At 32.5% G+C, this 23,521-nt stretch overlaps 1 protein-coding gene across 4 annotated transcripts in view; it reads left to right on the top strand.

The window, feature by feature from the left end:
- Positions 1-18,345: 18,345 nt before the first annotated feature.
- LOC127711584 (mediator of RNA polymerase II transcription subunit 19-like) overlaps positions 18,346-23,521 on the top strand; it is a 140,603-nt gene continuing 135,427 nt past the window's right edge. For all 4 annotated transcript variants that reach the window (XR_007986792.1, XR_007986793.1, XM_052217675.1 and 1 more), the window contains exon 1: positions 18,346-18,580. Coding sequence is in view for 2 of the 4 variants with exons in the window: in XM_052217675.1 (XP_052073635.1) it covers positions 18,376-18,580 (205 nt within the window). In the remaining 2 variants the exon portion in view is untranslated. The remainder of the gene's footprint in view (positions 18,581-23,521) is intronic.

The raw sequence follows: 23,521 nt of genomic DNA, 5'->3' as shown, positions 1-23,521 counted from the left end.
ACTTTGGTGGATAGTTGTATCGTTGGCAATCATATCACATCTCCTTATTTTTTATTCTGTTCTGTCGGAAAAACAAATATTTTTTTTCTTCAAAATTTGAATAGTGGCAATGAATTCGCCGTTTCCAAATACTATTTCATTACCAATATGATCATTTAAACATTTAGACATGCTATACTATTTTTAAACATTTTTAATTTAAAAAAAATCATACTGCAGACTTATTGTCGCCTGGACGACATACTTTCTTATTTTTATCATGACAGGTTTGTTTGTTTGTTTGTTTCTATTTACATGTGTTGCTACCATCTCCATCAGAAATAATTTGGATTTTTTCATATTGACGTCAATTGAACACAATCGTAACTACTCGGCTATTTTCGCTATGCGTTATTGTTGGCGTAGAGAGAATAACCAAGTAGTTACAACTGAAATTGAACACTGATATTTTGTTAATATAGTGTTATCTATTAAATACGCGTAATTACGCGATATAACATTTGAAATTCAATGTAAGGGAACGTGTACTACAATAGTACCCACGGGTGTAATTAAAATCGTTTTATTCACTTTATTTATTGATTTCATATCAAATGTTTCATAATTATATTTTCACGTATTCATAATGTATTACCATTAAGTAACGGATATCCAATCAGTTAAGAATTACGAAGAGATAAATATTATGTCGTTTTTAGCGGAAACTACTGTAAAAATTTAATGAATACAATAATACTTTTAATGTAATTATACAAAATTCCGAAAGGAATGGATAGCAGAAACTTGAGAAACTATGTTATTAATTGTATTTCTACGTGTTTGGGTATGCTTTTCTTCTTTGATTCATTTCAATTCTAGTCTTATTTATATCAATTGTTATCTTTTTTATTCAAGCAGTTAATAAATTGTTATGCTTTAATTCGATACTTCATTATATAAATAACACATAGCTGAGAGGATGATAGTCTAAGAGCAGATTATTACCCCGAGAAAAATATTGTCAACCGAGGCGAAACGGGCACAGGACGTTTGCGCATTTTTACCTGTAACACGATAGGACATTTGCGCTTTAAATTTTGATACTCCTGTATCAAATTGACCGGACATTTGCGCTTTTTGCCTTTAGTCGACTACCTGTAATGTCAATGATTTGTAATCATTACGTTGATAAATTCAAACTTATATTTGTCGTTAGTTAGTTCACATAAACAGTCTTAAACATAGAGTTAAAAGTTAATAGACTAGTAAAGGAAAAAAATGTCACGATGGTTTTTTATCAATGAACAACAGTCGGTTAATTACATTAAAATTTGTTATATTGAACAGGTACCTCGGTCAAAAATTAAGAAAGAGAAACTAGAATATTTATTTGAAATGTAGACGAAATACCAGTCAGGACAGATTACAAGAGCTAAATTTGTGCATTCCTTGGGCTTCAGATATCAAGCGAAAACTAACATGTGATGACTTCACATGTCTTTATGCTCTTAAATTTTTTTACCTTAAAGAAAATTATGACTCTAACTATGATGCCGGTCATAAGCCTGGATGAAAGAGAATGCAAGTCATAAAAAGCAAATATTGTTACGATAAGCGCAAATGTCCTATATAAAAAGCGCAAATATCTTTTTTTTAAAGCGCAATTGTCCTATGAAAAAGCGCAAACGTCCCGCGCTGGGCGAAACCTAACCCATTTGATAAAGCGTTCAATTGATCAAGCGTCTGCATGAAGGGTGATATAGGCTGTGTTTGGATATACGCCAGAGGTGGCCTATGGTTATCCATAGGTACCTTTGGTTTGATATTCTATATATCAAAATATCAAACCATGGGTACCCAAAGATACCTATGGGTAACCATAGGCTGCCTTAGGCGTATATCCAAACACAGCCAGAACTATTTGGATGTGTTTGGATATACGCCAGAGGTGGCCTATGGTTATCCATAGGTACCTTTGGTTTGATATTCTATATATCAAAATATCAAACCATGGGCACCCAAAGATACCTATGGGTAACCATAGGCTGCCTTAGGCGTATATCCAAACACAGCCATAGTCATTGGAAAGTATTAAATAATTGAAAACAACACGTTTAATAGGCTGTGTTTGGATATACGCCAGAGGAGGCCTATGGTTATCCATAGGTACCTTTGGTTTGATATTCTATATATTAAAATATCAAACCATTGGTACCCAAAGATACCTATGGGTAACCATAGGCTACCTTAGGCGTATATCCAAACACAGCCTATATTTCATGCGTCCGAAGCGCTTTTCTGGATTTACCTTCATCAGGAACGCTCAAAGCCAAACATTTGAAATCCGAGGGATGTATAAGTACCGAAACAGTTGAAGAGCTTTATGACAAAAATACCTAAAACAAATAGCCAAATTCATCTAAGGTCAACTTTGCCTGAGGGAGTTGAAACCTTAGTTTCTTTTTTGTTATCTTAGTGTAATCAGGGGTGTACAGAATGTAACACCAATGAATACACCAAGATACCTTGTTTTAAATTATTTCTTTTGAAGCGTTCAAGCAAATTTGGAGAGAAAAAAAATTAAACAAAGTTTGATTATTTGCTGTTTTTTTTTAAATTTTCGGTTTGTGAACTATTTATAAAGGACGCTTCACTATGGTAATGGCATGCATGATGTCACAACTGTTTATTCTGATTGGACGAAATAACGAAGTTGAAAAAGATCAAATGAAAAAAAAAAACCATATGCTACAATAAAAGAAGAACATTACGGACATAAAATCAAAAAATTGAATTATCCAGATAAATTAAAATAAATTCAGGTAAAGAAGGTTTCATTATCACCACTGTAAAATTGTTTCGATTTTGTAGGCTTACATTGTAGCCTTTAACGTTAAGTTTAATTACTTGTCAAAAGCTGTATTATATAGATCATCTCCCTTTGACGTCCGTCGTCCCCGATCTACACACCGAAATAGGATGTATCTCTAATTGTAAAAGTTGTTCTTGACATATAGTTATATTTGACATTTCTTCGTGGATCTTAACTATTTCAAGTTTGGTATTCATTACAGATTGTAACCTTCTGATAGCTTATGTTTATGTCTATTTCCAAGCTGTAGATTCATCTTTATCTCTGATTTGATTTGATTTTTGGTGTTTAAACGCCACTTTTAAGCACCGCTTTTGGGCTATTTCGTGGCGGCCAGTTTTTATTGGTGGAGGAAGCCGGAGTGCCCGGAGAAAACCACCGACCTTCGATAGGAAAGCTGACAATCCTAGTCAATTAAGATTGGAGTCGAGTGCACCCGCACGAGCGGGGTTCGAACTCACAACCTCAGTGTTGACCGGCTAGTCATTACAGTAGTGACTACTTAGACCACTCGGCCACAGAGGCCCCCATCTTTATCTCTGAAAAAAACATATATATATATATATATATATATTTAGTGAAGTACCATGCAGAATATATTTTAATTGTTTAGAAAAATGATGCATATACTCAAATTTCAGAATTGTCAGACTTTTGCCGTCAAATTGTGTGCAATTTCTTAACTATGATAAAAAAAAAACCTGCTAAGAATTCATGGTTTAATTTCAACTCTATGCTCCCATCTGAATGCGTCAACTATCTTTTTTAAAGATGGCACTTATTTAAAAGGCATAGAAAAAATGCAATGGAATAAACATACAGTCGTAACTTATCCATTTCTTTTAATTTTTTATTTTTTTTACCTTTAAAAACTTTTCAAGGTAGTTGATCTTTTGTCTTCTTTCAATAGCTTATGAAGCTCCAAACTTACTCTATCATTTGCGATTCACAAGGTGTCTTCAATAAAACTAAATGCTATTTTTTTATTTATCGCTTTGTCGTAAGAACTGATTACGCCGCATGTATGTGGTAAGTGAGTCTATTGCATTCAACGTACACTATATATCGAATACGGAATCATTTGACATTTTTTATAAATAAACTCATCATAGAAACAAGGATCAAAATTAAGACCGCAATTGGTGACGATCAAATCAGAAAAGTTAAAAATGCAAATTCAAGTACGAAGTATAAGAGCATTGAGAACCCAACATTCCAAAAGGTTTTGCCTAATACAACTAGCAAGATCATCTATTCTTGCGGTAGAAAATCCTAAGTTTTTCGAAAAATTAAGTTTGGTCAACTGATTATTTATAATTATGACCATATAAAAAACAAGGGTGTGTTACTTCTTCAATATACAAGACAGTCAAGTGTTTTAACTGAACATATCAATTTTGTCAAATTTGAGAACGTCTGATGTTAACAGTAGTCTGGGTCCCTGATACATTATTCTCAATATCTGAAATGGACTTATATTTGTAGTGAAGCTTGTGAAATCGAAAATATTTTGTATTCAACCATAAGATAGATTAATTGAATATCACTTGATATCAGCTTGTATAGCTTTTGCCAAGTTTATTATTACTTTTGGTGAGTTTTTTTTTTTTTTTAATTGTATCGAAATTAGATAGCGAGTTGACGTCAAGCGATATCCAATTCTCACTCTTTAAGAATCTATAATTCTCATTTAAACACAAGTTATAAAGTTTAACATTTAAATGATTTATATTGTCATCGTTTACACTTTTAAAACATTTACAGCGTTAATTATTCATTACTTTTATAAATACCTTGATTAATTTCTAGCAATGGCGTAATTCAATTCTTGCTGACATTGTTACTTGAATCGCAAATATATCCGAAAGTGATTTAACGCTCGAATGTTCAAATTGTGACACATTAGACACACAGTATATAATATTTTCAACATTGTTGAAGGCCTTACGGTTGCCTATATTTGCTTAAAACATTGTTAAAAAAAACCATGTGTAATGCAAACTAGTTAGGGCAGCAAAGCAGTAGACAAAGGGCATGACATGTATTTCTAAACGTCAACATGGACGATCGAATGTACTTAAGATCTCACTTAAGTAATAATAAAGGCAGACTAGCAGTCGATAAGGGCAGCAAATGTGTTTCTAAACGTCAACAAGGACGATAGCATGTACTTAAGTAATAATAAAGGCAGCATAGCAGTAGAAAAGGGCATTACATGTATTTCTAAACGTCAACATGGACGATAGCATGTACTTAAGTAATAATAAAGGCAGCATAGCAGTAGAAAAGGGCATTACATGTATTTCTAAACGTCAACATGGACGATAGCATGTACTTAAAATCTCACTTAAGTAATAATAAAGGCAACAAAGCAGTAAACAAAGGGCATCACATGTATTTCTAAACGTCAACATGGACGAAATAAAATTGAGAATGGAAATGGGAAATGTGTCAAAGAGACAACAACCCGACCATAGAGCAGACAACAGCCGAAGGCCACCAATGGGTCTTCAATGCAGTGAGAAACTCCCGCACCCGGAGGCGTCCTTCAGCTGGCCCCTAAACAAATATGTATACTAGTTCAGTGATAATGGACGTCATACTAAACTCCAAATTATACACAAGAAACTAAAATTAAAAATGATACAAGACTAACAAAGGCCAGAGGCTCCTGACTTGGGACAGGCGCAAAAATGCGGCGGGGTTAAACATGTTTTTTGAGATCTCAACCCTCCCCCTATATCTCTAGCCAATGTAGAAAAACAAACGTACAACAGTACGCACAGTAAAACTCGGTTTAAGAGAAGTCCGAGTCCGATGTCAGAATAGGAAACAAAAGAAAATAAACAAAATGACAATAATACATAAATAACAACAGACTACTAGCAGTTACTGACATGCCAGCTCCAGACCTCAATTAAACTGATTGAAAGATTATGTCTTCATCATATGAATATCAGGCACAATCCCTCCTGTTAGGGGTTTAGTATTATACCGTCATAAAATATATGAGAAGAAAATAACCCGTGTCATGCCAACAACTGGTTTTAGAATAAATATGATTAATTGCGATGCAAAGACCCTATAAGTGAATCAATATTAAAGCCAAAATATGCAATCTTTAATGACCTGACAACAGTATCGTAACTATATCCCTTCTTAATAAGTCTGTTTAAAGGTTTTGTTAGCTTTTGAGGTGAATACTGACATTTTTGTGCTTTGTAAAGAATATTACCATAAAAGATTGGATGTGAAATACCCGAACGTATAAGATGTCTGCATGTTGAGTTATATTTACGAATGATGTCCTTATACCGATGATAAATGTTTTGACTAGTTTATGATATCGAAAACCCTGGTGTAATGATTTTTCAGTAATATATAAATTTCTCTCGCTAAAATCTAATACGTTGTTACATACACGAGCGAATCGTACAAGTTGAGATATATAAACACCATAAGAAGGTGACAAGGGAACGTCACCATCTAAAAATGGATAATTAACGATAGGAAATGAAAAATCATCTCTTTTATCATAAATTTTTGAAAGCATATACTTAAGTAATAATAAAGGCAGCAAAGCAGTAGACAAAGGGCATCACATGTATTTCTAAACGTCAACATGGACGATAACATGTACTTAAGTAATAATAAAGGCAGCAAAGCAGTAGACAAAGGGCATTACATGTATTTCTAAACGTCAACATGAACGATAACATGTACTTAAATTATAATAAAGGCAGCAAAGCAGTAGACAAAGGGCATCACATGTATTTCTAAACGTCAACATAGACGATAACATGTGCTTAAATTATAATAAAGGCAGCAAAGCAGTATAGACAATTCACATGCAAGACATCAATCGATTTATCGAGGACTCAGTACGTTGGACTACTTTTGTAAGAATTACAATAGGAGAAACTCTCTGATCAGTTCGGCTTATGGTCTGTTGGGAGTAATTAGTAAACATTTGCTACAAATTCTATCTTTTCGTATCAATATTGTTTTTGCAAATTGTATTTAACAAATTGAGTATCTCGGAAATTGATTCAGTATTACAAAAAGATCAAAGGTATTACTAAATTCTAGGGTCAAATGTGTGTAATCTCTGAATAAAATTGAAATGCGATAGGATAATCCTCCAAATCTTTATTATTGTCTTTTAGAAAAGAAAGCATTTAATAGTGTGGAAAATAATTGTGAAATTTGCATTAAAACGCCAGAACCTTCCTTGAGATGAAAGACCATAAATTGTCTGTGTATCGCTAATTTCCCCAGTAAGACGTTGGGATATGACTACATCGTGTTTTTTACTCTACTAGAAGAACCCTTCTCAGTCGAGTAGCTTGATATATGTGTTTATCGCTAGGTATGACTACATCGTGTTTTTCACTCTACTAGAATAACTCCTTTCAGTCGAGTAGATTGATATGTTCAATTATTACACAAAGAGATACAATTAAAATTTATTAAAAAAGTAAAAATGAAATGTTTTCGATATATTTTTAAACGTATTTATTTGTTTATCATGAACATTCAAATTCGGGACGGGATGGGTCTTTCGACTGTATAGTTTTTAATAAGGGTACATCCAGTACCCATACATTTGGCATTAATGATTTTTTTTACTGCAAGGGACTAAATTGTCTTACCAGTTGAACCATTCTACCAAACTCGTTATGTGCACTACGTTTTTAATGTTTTTTTTTCAATAGTTTCGTTCAGTTTGTCATACATGTATAACAGTGTGGCAAAAAAAAAAATTCAAAAATTCAAAAGAAAAAACCGGCGGCACGTTTCATGCTAAAACAATAATTGAAAAAAAATATTAAGGAGGACAGCAATCAACGACAACTACTGGATTGAAGACTTAGGACAGGCACAAAGTAGAAAAGGTAAAATAGTTTCCAAACGAGCAACCCATCCCTTAACCACAACCAGAAAAGCAACAGTGCAACGATACAATAAACTGTACAAAAATAGTTTAAAAAGGGGTTAAATCTAAGATCGATATGCGCAAACTCCTTGCAGTAAATTCTTTAAAAGTTATTAAACAGAAACACATGTTCTGCACTTATTACAGTCTATTCATATTTAGCCTCAACCTCGTACATAGGGATAAAAAAATGGACAGTAATTTTTCACTAATTAAATTTGACAAAACACTAGTATGCAAGTGTTGTTTCAATCCAACGTCAGGTTCAAGAGTTATAATCCGGAAAATCCTTTTCTGCATTAATTTCGGACTTTCTTTAGTTCTGAGACCTTGACTTACGACGTACTGACCTCAAAATCAATTGGGATCTTCTTCTTATTATATATGTTACTCTATATCTAAGACTTAATAAGGTTCCAATCATATACAAAGTATTTTAAAGCAAGGATGACTTATAGTCTGAAGGAGCTGTATACAGACTGAAAGACCGAAGTAAGGGCGGCTGAGAAATTATAACCCCATTCGTTATCAAGCTTGCTTTTGTCAAGCGTAAACCGTCTAAAGGAGGGGAAAAGATCAGTAATAGATCTACAAACAGATTATCGGGATTTGTACGTATAGATATCGTAAAATATCAGCCGCTTGACACAATGTGAAACTTTTCTGCTTGTTTGCCGCGCTCACTCGGCATAAAGGTTCATAGTGTGGCACGCGGCTGATATTTTATAATATCAATGTGGTGTAGAAAATCCGATAATCTACACTTATTACTATTACAAACGAAGAAAGAAAAATCTATACTTATTACTATTACAAACGGGGAAAGAAAAATATCCATCATATTTATGAAATGAGATAATTTTCCTCCACAACGTTAACATTTACAGACATATCTGTTTGTTTTAATTTTGAAATTTTGTTAGTACCATGTCAGCATCAATGTCTGTCTTAAAGTGCCTAAAATAAGCTAAGAAATTATCACTAAGACTAGATTGAATGGCAACAACGCTCAATCAAATTATTCTATTCTGACATCAAAGTTGGGATTAGGGAGCATCTGATTTTTATGGGGAGGCTAGGATGAAAAATTTTGTCTTGCATTTTTTTAGTTGTAATCTCTGTCCTGCCTATTTATTTTTCACTCTATTCGGTCCTGCCTTTTTTTTTATTAGTTTATCCTGACTTTTTTTTACATAAATTGTTATCCTGCCTTTTTTTTTTTTTTTGCAAAGTTGCTCATGCTGACTTTTTTTTTACTCCAAACTCCTGTCCTGCCTTTTTGTTTTAAATTTCATCCTAGCCCCCCCCCCCCCCCTCCATAAAAATCAAATGGTAGCTTCCTTAGAATATCGTTTTAGAAAATAACCATCCCCCCTCTCCTATTGAAAAACACTACCTGTTAGGCCGCAGGGCTCACACTACTTCAGAATCACAGGGAGAAGTGACTTCTCATTTTGAAACTAATAGGGAGATGTGGTGAGACTTAAAAGAGAAGGGCTCTTTCGCTAGCGGCGCTACAATGTTTTGTTTTCAACATAATATAAAGAGCCATTATTTGATTCTTTTTTGTATTGTTCAATTCATACCTGAGAATACAATTAAAGTCACAGTTGTTTCAGTTTATGTCATAATAATCATTTATAGTTACTCAATTATATTTTTTCCTCTAGTCAGAAACTTCCAACTATATATCTAGCACTAAAAAGATCTTTTTTTTATAGCAAAAAAGAAAGGTTGTCGTGGGTTGTAGTCTGGTTTATTATTTTAGCATAAATCAGGTCGTTGGTTTTCTTGTTTTCTTGTTTTCTGTCATGTCATTGCTTATATAACTTACTTTACTGTATTGGTTTTGCTCATTGTTGAATGCTGTATGGTGACATATGGTTGCTTACATCCGCGTCATTTTGGTCTCTGGTGAATACTATTAGTTGTCTCATTGGCAATCATACTACATCTTCAAATTGATAAATTTTGATACGAACTGAAGCTTTTTTTTTTATTCTTTTGTAAATATTCCCAATGCGACGAAAACAATTTCTATGTCTGCTAGATTTTTAGAATAACACTGACACAAATGAGAAAAATAGAAAAAAAAATTATAAATTTGCATTTGCTTTAATTTGAAATCAAATAGCCAGGAATGAGCTGTAGATGTTTAGATGAACTGTGTTACTCCCGTGTGACCTTTATACGGTCACTCTGTCTCCTACCTTCAGATCCAAGGTCATATTGGTTGTGCCAATTTCATAAATGGTATCTGCAGGACTCGACTAGATACTGGTAATAAACACGTCATTTAGGTAAAGACTTACAGACAGCCATCGTCCTTTTGGAATCGTTATCGTAAACGAAATATGATACACTAGTACTACACTAGCAGTTGCGTTTTAAATAATTATCATAGCTGTCTTGAATGTTGATATTTTGACAACTTTGTCAAACTTGATACAATTCATGTTGGTGCTAGAATTTTACTTTATTTTTTAAATTGAAAAGAGCTATATATATGCATATAACTGAGGGGGTCCATGCCCCAAGGGCCTGTGGATCTAGCAAAGGCTTGGCATATCACAAAACAAAACTAGGATTGTTAATTGATTTTCCCTTCATTCTTGCATAATCTGCAAATATTCTTCTATTACATATTAACGTGTTATCCCTATATGAAGAATATTCTTGAATCGACCCAAGATGCAGTCCAACCAAAATGGCTGTTATTTATAATACACCGATTGTGCAGTTTTCTTCAAATTTTGAAATGATTAAATACACGATTCAACTGTAAATTTACAGGTACACAAATGCACCTTCATTTTATTTATCTCAGCATTTTTACAAAAAATTTCTTAGTCCGAATTAAATTTAGTTGTAGTACACAAATTCACATGTTTAGTGGTACAAAGTTAAAATTATGTCTTAAAATTAAAACGAATTGATTTATCAAATGACATCTGCCATTTACCTAAGCAAAAGAAGAATATTTCCTGAAATTGTTAACTTAAAAATACAAATTTTATTTGATTGAAGACTGAAAAAAAAAAAAAATAAAAAGACTTATCGTACATTACGGGAAAATCCGTTGTGCGAGGACACACAGTGGTATTTAGACGAGTAAATGGATTTTATAATTGATTTTGAATATCTGCTCTTTTCAATTGCAAACACCAAACACAAAATTTCGTACATGTATGTTTTAGAACTTAATTTCAAGGATATTTCTGTGTGCTTCTATTTGTATCTATCGTAACTTGCGCCAAGAGATACGAAGATAACGAAATCAGAGATCTATATTTTAGTTAGATTGGTTTTACGTCTTAATTCGCTTTTAAATTAATTGTTATTTTTTTCTAAATTTAAGTCGAAGGACAATTCATAAAGCTATACCTCTTTAATTGTATCTCTTTTTATTGCAGCTGTAGTTACCCAAGTTTCCCTTTCTATTTGCATATGTCACATTTTCTAAATCATGTTGTAGTTACTATCACATATTATAAGCGAACGAAAGTCCCACCGATCATATTTATAACAGACCGTCCGAGCCTTTCATCCGGGTGCAACATGTAACAACGCCAGCATTCCTCTGGATTTCCTCCGGGTGCAACATGTAACAACGCCTGTATGCCTCTGGATTTCCTCCGGGTGCAACATGTAACAACGCCTGCATTCCTCTGGATTTCCTCCTTGTGCAACATGTAACAATGCCTGCATTCCTCTGGATTTCCTCCGGGTGCAACATGTAACAACGCCTGCATTCCTCTGGATTTCCTTCGGGTGCAACATGTAACAACGCCTGCATTCCTCTGGATTTCCTCCGGGTGCAACATGTAACAACGGCTGCATTCATCTGGGTTTCATCTATTTGCAACATAAATATTGAACACTGAAATTATGAAGATATATTTTATTAGAACATATACTAATTACAAATGTTTTTTTGGTACAAATAATTAACAAAAAACAAAAAACAAAAACGACAAAACTGAATTCTTAAGGAAAGATAAAATGATTAATGCAAATCTACGTATATTCATTTTTCTTCTGTTTCTGAGCTTTAAATTAAAAAAAAGGTAATTGTGCATTTATGTAAGCAAAGGAAAATTATAAATAAAGAACTCCATAAAAGTTCCTCGTCAGATGATTGTTTTAAAAATCACAGATTATTTATATTTGGTCTACACTTAATGATAATTGAAAAAAAAATAATTGCTTAAAACGTTCATTTTCGACGGGAAAACGTTGCGATATATAGATCTGAATTCTAAAATATTGATTCGTGTTACATGTTAGTGCAGACCATGAATTAATATTATTTGCCAATTTGCACTTTGTATGAACTGATTTACTAGCCAGGGGATTACAGAACAACATAAAAATATGTAACACAGTTCAAAAAAATCATAAAAGAACCAAAAGTGGTCACACGTTTTTATATTCAGAAGAGTTCATTGATCTATGGGATTGATTCATTTTCAAATTAGGGGTAACAGTTTTTATAAATGATATTACCCAGTCATTAACAATGATGATATTAGCATTTATCTATTAATCGAAGATTTTATTTTACTAGTATCTTTATGTCTTGTTATGAACATTTAATTTATAACTAATATTTCAATTAATTTATAGAAATGAACGCTAATCATACTGCAATATGTTGCAATAGTTTTCATTCTATTTAATGGTGGCAGCTGTTATTACATTGTGAAATTATTCTTAGGGAAATACATATCTAGTATTGTGTCGTCATGAATAGATTTAAAATAGTATATATAAATTCGATATCGATGCTGCAGAGTAAAGGGGCGTTCTATTGATAAATCAATGAAATTGTTCAAGGGTGCAATGCATTTAGGTACATTTTTAAACATTGATGTATCATTAAAAATACTTGAAAAACGTGAAACTTGGTACTGATGCTACTAAATTTTTATAACTAATTGTCTCTGGAATTCGTGCACATTTGAACAATTTTCACGCAGAAGGTCGTGCACAACATCATGGTAGGGCATTACAGAAAGTAATATCTATATATGTTGGGGTTGAGGATGCTTGGTTTACACACATTTTGTTCGATCATATACAATATTTGCACAAGAATCTTAACACCCACCTGGTCCAATTCATCCTGCCCGTTTATTACGAAAGGCTTATAATTTCTCTCCAATATTTATAGATTATCGTTGATTATCTCAACGAGATTGATTTTCTTGCTTGAGCCGGTACGGCGAAAGTGAGAAAAGCAATCGAGTTGAGATGACCAAATGAATGATAATCTGTTTATCGCTATTTTACCTATGAAGACGTTGTTAATTTCCTTGACAATGGCACGTGTTCCCTTGGTTTCTAGCGATAATTTTCATATCACTCGACTCCGTTTTCATATCACTCGACTCCGCTGAGAACGGAAATTATCAGTCAGCAAGATCAAAGGAAAAAATCGTAAAATAGCGATAATAATACTTTTCACAAATTCGATACTATAAAAAATCAAAGAATTTCAAAGTATCTTAGTTAGTACATTATTTTCCAATTCCCTACTATTATCTGCATTATTACAATTATCATATGAGAGAGAGAGAGGGAGAGAGAGAGAGAGAGAGTTTTCAAACAGGGTATTGGGGAGGTGGCATATTTTTTTTCAATATCAAATCAAATAATTATAATGTAAGTTTTAATGTATTCTACTTTTTGATATGTACACAAATGATGTATTATTCAGGACTCCTAAATTGAAACGTGTTATTTACATTTACCTTATTACACAGTTTAACACCAACAGCAATTGAGAGTATTAGTCAAGTATCATTGAATTGACTATTAATTAAAATGGGCGTATTACATTTGCGCGGATTTGGGGATTAACGGAAATTACATTTACGCGAAAAAAATATTACATTTGCGCGACTTTAAACTATAGATCTACCGGTGTATTTACCATGTTAGTAAATACAACTCATTGTCAAGTCGTATTACATATTTTATACTGAGTATTTTGACCGTAAGTACGTTGATGACGGAACCAGAACTAGAACAATCGCTTACAAATAAAAGTAAGAAGTCGTGTAAGGCGAAACTTAGAAAAGAGAGGCGAAAGATACCAGAGGGACATTCAGACTCATAAGTCGAAAATAAACTGACAACGCCATGGCTAAAAAAGAAAAAGACCAACAGACAAACAATAGTACACAAAACACAACATAGAAAACTAAAGACTGAGCAACACGAACCCCACCAAAAACTAGGGGTGATCTCAGGTGATCTCAGGTGGTCCGGAAGGGTAAGCAGATCCTGCTCCACATGAACTGAAGAAATGTAACATTTTTTTCGCGCAAATGTAATGTACCGAATTAAAATATACACGCTTAATGTCTTCCAATTGATACTGAACATCACGTGCCGTATAAAGTTTAAATATCATTAATTTGATGCACAATTTAATCCTTTTATCTTAAAATTGAAAATATATGCCTATTAAGATTATAGTTATAAAAAAAACCAAAAAAAAACCAAAAAACACTCCTCCCAAACGGAAATAAATAGTAAATAAAAGATCAAGATCAAGATAAGAAAATAGGATTTTAAAAGAAATAACAAATTATATAAAAAGAAAAGATGAATACAAATTACAAAAAAAAAAACTGAAATACATATTAGAAATGATAAAAAGGTAGGAAAACTGCATGAATCATAAAAATAAAATTTCCCTTTCTTGTATTTACATGTATAATGTATCTTGATATAATTATATTCGGAATGCATTTAGATTGCAAACGTTTAACATAGAGAGGATGCTCATACATATATGATACACGTTGTATTTCACCCCTCCTCCTATTTTTCCTATATTTTCAAACAATATTTGTTTTAATACGTTTTATCTCCTGGGTTGTTGGATAAGTGATTGTGAAATTAAGTTTAAATTTAAGCAAATAAGAAAAAGCATTATATTTATTTAGAATATATTTAGATTGAGACATCGGCATCAGTGATTTGTGTAACATTTTCTTATAAAAACATTCAGATAAATAAAAAAAATACCATACCTTGTATAAAAATAAACATTTTTGACGAATACAGATTTGACTGTCCGCACTTCTGGTCGTAAGGGAAATTCAATCCCTATTCCGTGTGACTAGGTTGTCTTTTTCTAATTGATTTCAAAATAAAGTGTGACTACGTGGCACGCGACATCATTTGAACTTCTGTCGCTGTAGCACACCTGGTGAGGAAAAATTGGGAAAATTCTTTTTTATTTATTCATATTTCTCGCTGAAATTACCTTGTTTATGACGGATTACATTTTGATCTATTGATTCAATAAAGCCTGAATGGAGCCTCTATGAAATATGAAACAGCTGTCCCATAGCCGATACACATCAAACACTTCGATCACTGTAAACTTAATTTTTCTATCGATTCTTAATAATTCTGTATATCTATTATATAAGCATTTCTGACTAAAGTTTAAATAACTGCCAACTATAGTGGCTTTCTTTCTTTCAACAGTTTTTTTTTATAATATGTAGATGGAAGATGCATAACGTAAAATAGTGATGTATGCATTCTGCCAGGATCCATTGTAATTCACGAAAGGGGGCGTAATTGTTTAAAATTGTTAAAAAATAAAACAAAACAGCCCAGCGTATAAAGCCGAGGTGATTTTTCTTTAAACGATTTTAGGCAATATAGGGTTAGGCGTCCTGGCGTACGGCCCCCTTCGTCCCCCTTATATGTGGATTAATGGAGAGCTTTATAAGCATTACATACAATTGTTCAAATACGGTCAAACCATTAAATACAACTGTCCAAACACGGTCAATTTAAAGACCGCGTGTTCCAAAAACTATCAAACCATTGAAGACGTGTAAATACGATAAACAGGCGCGGAACTAGTATTTCGTGTTAGTGTGAGGGCCGACAATTAGGAATTAGTAGACCTTATAATTATTTTGATACAAAATTGTCTTTAATTTTACCTTTATTATATTTTCTTCTTTTTTGGGGGGGGAAACGCCCAATCTGAATCCGCACCTGGTTAAATAATTGAAAGCTTCTGTCTGAAAAGGGTCTTATGCAAATTTATAGAGATAAATAAAAAATAGATAGCATTGAATATTCATATTATTTTGAAGAAAGACGTGAAATATAACTTAGCCTATTGTGTGTTCTTGGTTACTGACATTTCTCGACCGCGGCGAGATTGAACGAGTTTTTGTTGTGTTGTATCAAACTTTACACCGTCCTGTATTTTTGTTTTTAATCAAAACTGATTAGATTAGAGTCTGGATGGCCTGGAGGTACTTCATTTCTTTTTTTCTTTAATTTTTAGACCTTTTTTCTCTTTTCTTTCTCTTTTTTTGTCCATCATTCTCTAATTTTGATATTATAACACCAAATTATTCTCCATTCTTTATTTTTTACCTATTTTTCTTTTTTCTTTATTTTTTTAGCTCACTTTATTCTACATCTTGTGTCCATTATTCTTTATTCTGTAAACCCCATCCAGACCCTCATCATTTGTATTTTTTTTAAATAGCGAATCCGTTGATATATATGTTTTACTATAAACTCGATATGGTAAAGTGTTTCCATATTATTTTTCTGTAAAATCTGTCAAATATGATGTTTATATCTAATCAAATCAATAAAAATTCTTGAGTCCAACATATAAAAATTATATAAAATTAAAAGGCAAATTATAGCATATAAATCAATACAGATCACAAATAAATTTAAGTTCATATACGATATATATCAAATAAAATTGAGAATGGAAATGGGGAATGTGTCAAAGAGACAACAACCCGACCATAGAACAGACAACAGCAGAAGGTCACCAACAGGTCTTCAATGCAGCGAGAAATTCCCGCACCCGGAAGCGTCCTTCAGCTGGCCCCTAAACAAATATATATACTAGTTCAGTGATAATGAACGCCATACTAAACTCCAAATTGTACACAAGAAACTCAAATTAAAAATAATACAAGACTAACAAAGGCTAGAGGCTCCTGACTTGGGACAGGCGCAAAAATGCGGCATGGTTAAACATGTTTATGAGATCTCAACCCTCCCGCTATACCTCTAGCCAATGTAGAAAAGTAAACGCATAACAATACGCACATTAAAATTCAGTTCAAGAGAAGTCCGAGTCTGATGTCAGAAGATGTAACCAAAGAAAATAAACAAAATGACAATAATACATAAATAACAACAGACTACTAGCAGTTAACTGACATGCCAGCTCCAGACTTCAATTAAACTGATTGAAAGATTATGTCTTCATCATATGAATATCAGGCACAATCCTTCCCGTTAGGGGTTTAGTATCATACCATCATAACATATATGAGAAGAACATAACCCATGCATCACATGTTATCTAACATATAGAGGACCAGAAGTGATAGTTCTGATTAATAATAGATGAGATTACTTTACAACATAATAATATCAGATAATATGTTAATTTCCTATTGTTTTATATTGAAACACAACAATAAATATTACAGTGTCGTCCTTGGTAATATGAGAATGTACCCTCGGTACGTTTTATGTTAGGAAATAACAGGAGGAACCCTGGTTAACCCAATAATAGAAACTTATAAATACGCCAAATTTTACGAAGAGAGACAGGTGTAAGAGGAAAGTGTATATACGGTACCCAGGATGACACTGAGTGTCCTGTTTAGTTCAATCAGGGATTTGTATAGTAATATTATATCAATTTGAATTAAAAAAAATATATATATGCTTATCTTAAATCTTAAACCTAAAATCATGGATCGTCATGATATATTTTCCGTAATATGTTCCGTTTATGTTAATATTTTTTTTTTTTATTATTTTTTTTTTTTTTGTGTTTTTGTGTTTTTTGCTTTAATTTCAAATTTACAAATGTACAATTTTAAATTATTTTCTATAGCATTTATGATTCTTTAATGTATCAATATGGTTATTTACTCACGTGTGTCATTGTTCTTCAGGTGCGATAAATTAGTAAAAATAAGTACATGACTACAAACATGTTGATTTGGAAAAATGAGTTATTACAGATCTGAAGTCCATTACTACAGTTACTGTAATGGACTTCTGGTTATCATAATAATAATATTGAATAGCTGACTGGAGACAGTTGAATTTCAGTAATGTAAGGCGGCCTCTTAATCAATATTGGAGTTTATTACTTAGAATATTAATATTTTTTTCTGAGTTAACTATTTCAAGCATCCTTAGAATATTAATATTTTTTTTCTGAGTTAACTATTTGAGGCATCCTTCCCGAGTCAGCTATATGTATTTTTTGAAAAATAATTTTGAGTTGTCATTATCATGATTATGTTTGTGTATGTGTATGTGTATGTGTTGTTTTGTTTGAATGTAATATATTGTACCTTGTTTTATGGAGATGGCTTACATAGGCTTTGCCTGTTGCCCAATCTAATTCAATTTATTTGAATAAAATACTGTTTAAACTACATTTTCCGTATACTGGTTTACATGTGCGTGTCCGTTAATCACCTGAATTAGACACAGTTTTTCTGACCAATCAAAATGAAGAATTCATTGAACGGATCAAACATGGTGGACAATGAATGAGGCAATTCGAAGACCAGAGCAAGTGTCCCCTAAATCCAGTCCCCGGGGGTCAAGATCACCTGCATATCCCCGAGGAGATTCGACTGGAACTCTGAAGACGACAATAAGCTTAGGGAGAGTTCCATCAGTAATACATTCAGGTCCATTTTATCTCGTCAAAGACACGGGAACCGGGACACACAGCACACATAGCAATGGTTAGACATTCTTAAGTTGAAATATTGTTTCCTAAGTTTTTTTTCCAAATATTCATTGACTATAGTCACGTTGTCCTGTATGAAGAGAAGTATTCAGTGTCCTGACATTGCCGTGCCTGTAAGTTCCAATGATTATGACCCTCTCAAGTCTGTTTACATCAAAATGCCAAAGTAGTAAAATCTACTTGATAAAGTGATTATAATGTTTATACCATATCATCGATGTGAGCAATGTTCATTGTAGAAAATATGTGAAATTCTTATTTAAAATAAAGACAAGAAGACAAAATTAACAACAAGAAAGTTATCTCCATGAAGACATGTAAATTTATAGAAAATGTCAGTAAATTTCTGTTGATTATTTGTTGTTTTATAAAGTTTTAAATTTTGTCATTAAAGGGATCTCCTGTACTTGGAGAAGGAAATACTGGTATATTGTCTTCAATACTGGTATATCTTCTACAATACTGGAATAAGATTTTGGTTCAGTATTGACCATGTTGACTATTGTAAAAAAAAATATATAAAAAAGACTACAATTACACTGGTATTCAAGTATTGTACATAATATTGATAAGGTATTTTCCCAGGCTGGGTCAATACTGTCAGAAATGGGGGGTCTCACTAATTAGCGAAAAGAAGCGTCAAGAAGCGACAAGAAGAATAATTTTAGCGACAAGAAGACTATTTAGCGACAAGAAAACATTTTTTCTTTATTAAGATTACTTATTCCAATATTAAAAAATATGCATTTGATTTTTTTTTTAATATATGGGCAGGAATAAATTGATAAATTTTTTTTATTATATTGATGGATGAAGAAATTAAACATTTGTGAGGAAGAAAGGGATTGTGTAGTTTTTTTTATTATATTGATAGATGAAGAAATGAAATATTTGTGAGGAAGAAAGGGATTGTGTAGTCCCAGATACGCTTTCTTATATTGTAAGCGTGTTAACATTCATATCTAGATCTAACACAATCGTTATACACTATGTACATGGTGGTTTGCCAATTTTTGAAGATGCTTTATTTGTAGAACTCTCACTACCAAAGACGTACAAAATATACTGATTTAACAAAGATGCGTTTTGGGTTCTAGCAATTGCACAGAGCACGTACTTTTGCAAGAATAAGACTGAAATGCTGACAATTTACTTTACACTTGAAACATAAAAGTTGAATGGCTTCGAATTCAGTCAGCTTGATAGAGCAAAGGAAATGCACACGCTATAAAATGGAAATAAAAACAAAGATTTTTCAACTTTCCTTTGAAGAATTTATTGAATACAAAAACATGAAATATTATTTCCTTTCTAACAGTACAATTCATTGTTCTTGATAGGAACAACATTAGATGTGGCTTCATCCTAAGGTAATAACAGTACACACAATGTGAAACATCAAATGAGATTAACGAGGCGTGTGTCCCTTGTTTTATTGCTAAATAACATCCAATTAACACCTTCAACTTTGTACACGCGTCAGACTATACAATTACACGCGCCAGAATATACAATCATTGTAAATAGTGAACACCTGATGAAAACTCAAGATTGTCATATAACTTTCCTTTAATCTTCAATCAACATTAAACTATTCATAAAGTTAACATGATAAATATCATTAAATGAGGCAATACACAAAATAAAATGATGAAAAATATTCACATTTATGTTTTCCTCTTGTTTGATTTCAGTTCTCTGTATTTCACAATTTGTGTCTGTATTTTCTGGACAATGATGCACAAATAATGCATTTTGCAAGTTTATTATATAGTGTACAAAGAGAGTAAATAGAATATTAACTTTCTTGTCGCTAAAATTGTTTTCTTTTGCATATTCTTTTAATATTTATTTGGAATAAGTAATTTATATTAAAAAAAATGTTTTCTTGTCGCTTAATAGTCTTCTTGTCGCTAAAATTATTCTTCTTGTCGCTTCTTGATGCTTCTTGTCGCTAAAATTCTTCTTGTCGCTAATTAGTGAGACCGGAAATGGGTAATACTGAGCAATATGATTTTTTAAGCTTCTAAAAATCTTATCACAGAATAGTGATAATATATTGATTATTGTAATTTCATAGTCACTGATAGTATTATTCAATTTATTGCTAAATACATATAAAAATAAGGAGATGTGGTAATGAGAATGAGACAACTATCCACCAAAGTTCAAATGAAGTGGATGTAAGCAATTATAAGCAACCGTACGTCGTTCAACAATGAGAAAAATCCATACCGTATAGTTGGCTATAAAAGACCCAACATCAACAATATGAAACAATTCAATTGAGAAAACTAATGGCCTTAAGCATGTTAAGCAATATATAACAAAACAAGTTAAGAAAAACAAGTATGACAGACATGAACCAACGACAACCACTGAACTACAGATTCCTGATTTGGGACAAACACTTAAAGAATGTGGCGGGATTAAACATGTACATGAGCACTCCACCCTCCCCTAACCTGGGACAGTGGTGTTACAACACAACATAAGAACAGAATACATTTTATACAAGTGAACATTGAGTCATTTTCTGGGGATAGAAATTCCAATTTCTTTGTGTCATGATTGAAAAGTGTGGTCAAATTTGTTTTCGTTTCGCTAGCTGCCATTTTTGTTAGCAGTTACACTCAATTGTCTGTAATTGCACAACCCCTATTTGTATTATAATCAAAAGAATCCTACATTTAATTACTGTTTTAAAGCCATGAGGGATATCAGCTAATGATTGTTAATCACTTGTACAGGTAGACAAACTTGACAAGAGAAAACATTCATCAACTTCAGACGATCAACTGCATTATTTAATTACTTTTCAGCGAGTTTATGGAGTGTGTTTTATTAACTTACATAATCAGCACTGCGCTTTATAAACAAGTACAAATTTAGACTTTTAATCATACATGTACATGTCATGCATGTCATAAGATGGAACATAATTTCATACACGTGATGGACTGTGAAACTCAGACCAGGAGATTGGGAAATTTTGGTCAGGAGTTAAGACCTCAGATCAGGAGCTTTTTTATCGACATTTCGTCGTTAATGTTACCATCTTACATGTCTGATGTAAAAAAAAAATGTGTTTTTTCTTCAATTTCCATCTGAATGTAATATATCAATGCAGGGATGATTCTACTATATAGTTTAGGGCCTGTTAGCGGCCCTTAAATCGGCCGGCGGCCCCAAGAAAATTTATGTGAATATAAATTCCTAATTCAGGAAAAATAAAATAAAAATCGATATTCATAATATTTCCGGAAATGTTTCCGTCACCGATTTAGGCAACTATAATTTTTGATAGTTTGTCGTCAAAACGTTTTAAAATCCGGATAAGAATGCTGTCAACGATCGCATTTTATTAACAATGATTTAATTATGTCAACATGTGGTAAAACGATTTTAGCAGCCGGATTCAATAGTGATGAAAATGTTATGGGGGTTTTTGATCTCGTAAAAGCAGATTGCCCAGCAGGTCGATAAAAAAGATGCTTTTTGTCAAAATGGGTCTCATTAAAGCAGACCTCGGCAGAGAGCAAAATTTAAATTTTGATATAATTAACATTGATGAATAAATTTTAATGGGCGCCGATCTTGTAAAAGCAGATGGCCCAGCAGAGCTGGTTATATAATATGATGAAAACTTGTTTTGTAAAAGAAATTATTTTATATTTAGTCAGGCTCTATTTCCCCAAAAAACAAAAGTTTGAGCGTGTTTGAAAATACATGTGGATGATAGATCATTCATGAAATAGGATGTCAACATTATGGAAATGTTTCAAAAGTTGTGAAGATGATCCAAATAATATTAAAATACAAAGGTTCAATGCTTTAATTTCCTGTTGCTCATGTTCTTAGGGTTACACCTAAAGTAAAACCATGGCAACCTTCTACATATTAAACATGTTAAACAGCAAGCAAAAATCACAAAAATATCTTATCAATTAAGTACTTAAACTTTTGTAATAGCTTTTCTAAATTCCATAACTGGCCAGTTCAATTTGAAATCCATTTGAATCGAGGTAAATTTATAAAGATGACCTGTTGTTGAAAAAAATATTCAATGGATGATTTTTTTCAGTGGTTTATGTTAGCTATTATATATGTAAAAGGCCGAGGTTACCATAGCTAAGATGCAAGCCTACAAATGATAGTGCATCATGTGCAATGATCTTCATGTAACAACTTCCCTGGTCTCAATCCAATAACTGTCAAGCGATCTGGTAATCATATATATCATTTTTAGGCAGTTAAGCTGCCTTATGCTAGCACCCTAGATTTGTGTTCTTCCTAACGAATGCTGAAAAAAGTGCCATTGTTGTAATCTAGCAGGCTAATATGTTATTTATAACTAATTGGACATTTTTTTCATTCTTTCAATTCTGGAATACAAAAAATATGACCAGAATAACCTTAAATGATCGTCGAACGACGCATAATATTTGAAGTTGCACATAGGAAATAGTGCTCAATAGAAATCGGTACGTAGTTTATTATCCCCTGTGCTTTTGGCTAAGATGGCAAAGAACAATTGTATGAAATATTTCATCGCCGAAAATCTGTAATTACAAGTCGTTTATATTTCCCAAATGGCAAAATGCGCAGGAATATTGTTCATGTACACCAAATCTCTATGATAGAGGGAATAAAGTTATATATAGTACACATGTAGTCTAAGTTGGCGGTAATTTTAACTTACACGAAACGTAAGTTCGTTTGATTCTGATGATATAAAGTCCGATTAAGCGAAAGTACTCTTAATCATGATATTCTTTTAGTTTAAGAAGATTGTGATTATTTAATTGATTTAAATTAAATGTATGCACATTTAAATTCCTTTCTTTTATTAAATTATTCCGTTTATCACTGAACTTGTTGTTATTTTATGAATGAAAAACCAGAAATCGACGTAATCAATGTCGACCAATCAGGT

The sequence above is a fragment of the Mytilus californianus genome, unplaced genomic scaffold (genome assembly GCF_021869535.1).
Source record: "Mytilus californianus isolate M0D057914Y unplaced genomic scaffold, xbMytCali1.0.p SCAF_8, whole genome shotgun sequence".
Taxonomy (NCBI): domain Eukaryota; kingdom Metazoa; phylum Mollusca; class Bivalvia; order Mytilida; family Mytilidae; genus Mytilus; species Mytilus californianus.
This window is presented reverse-complemented; position numbering and strand designations above follow the sequence as displayed.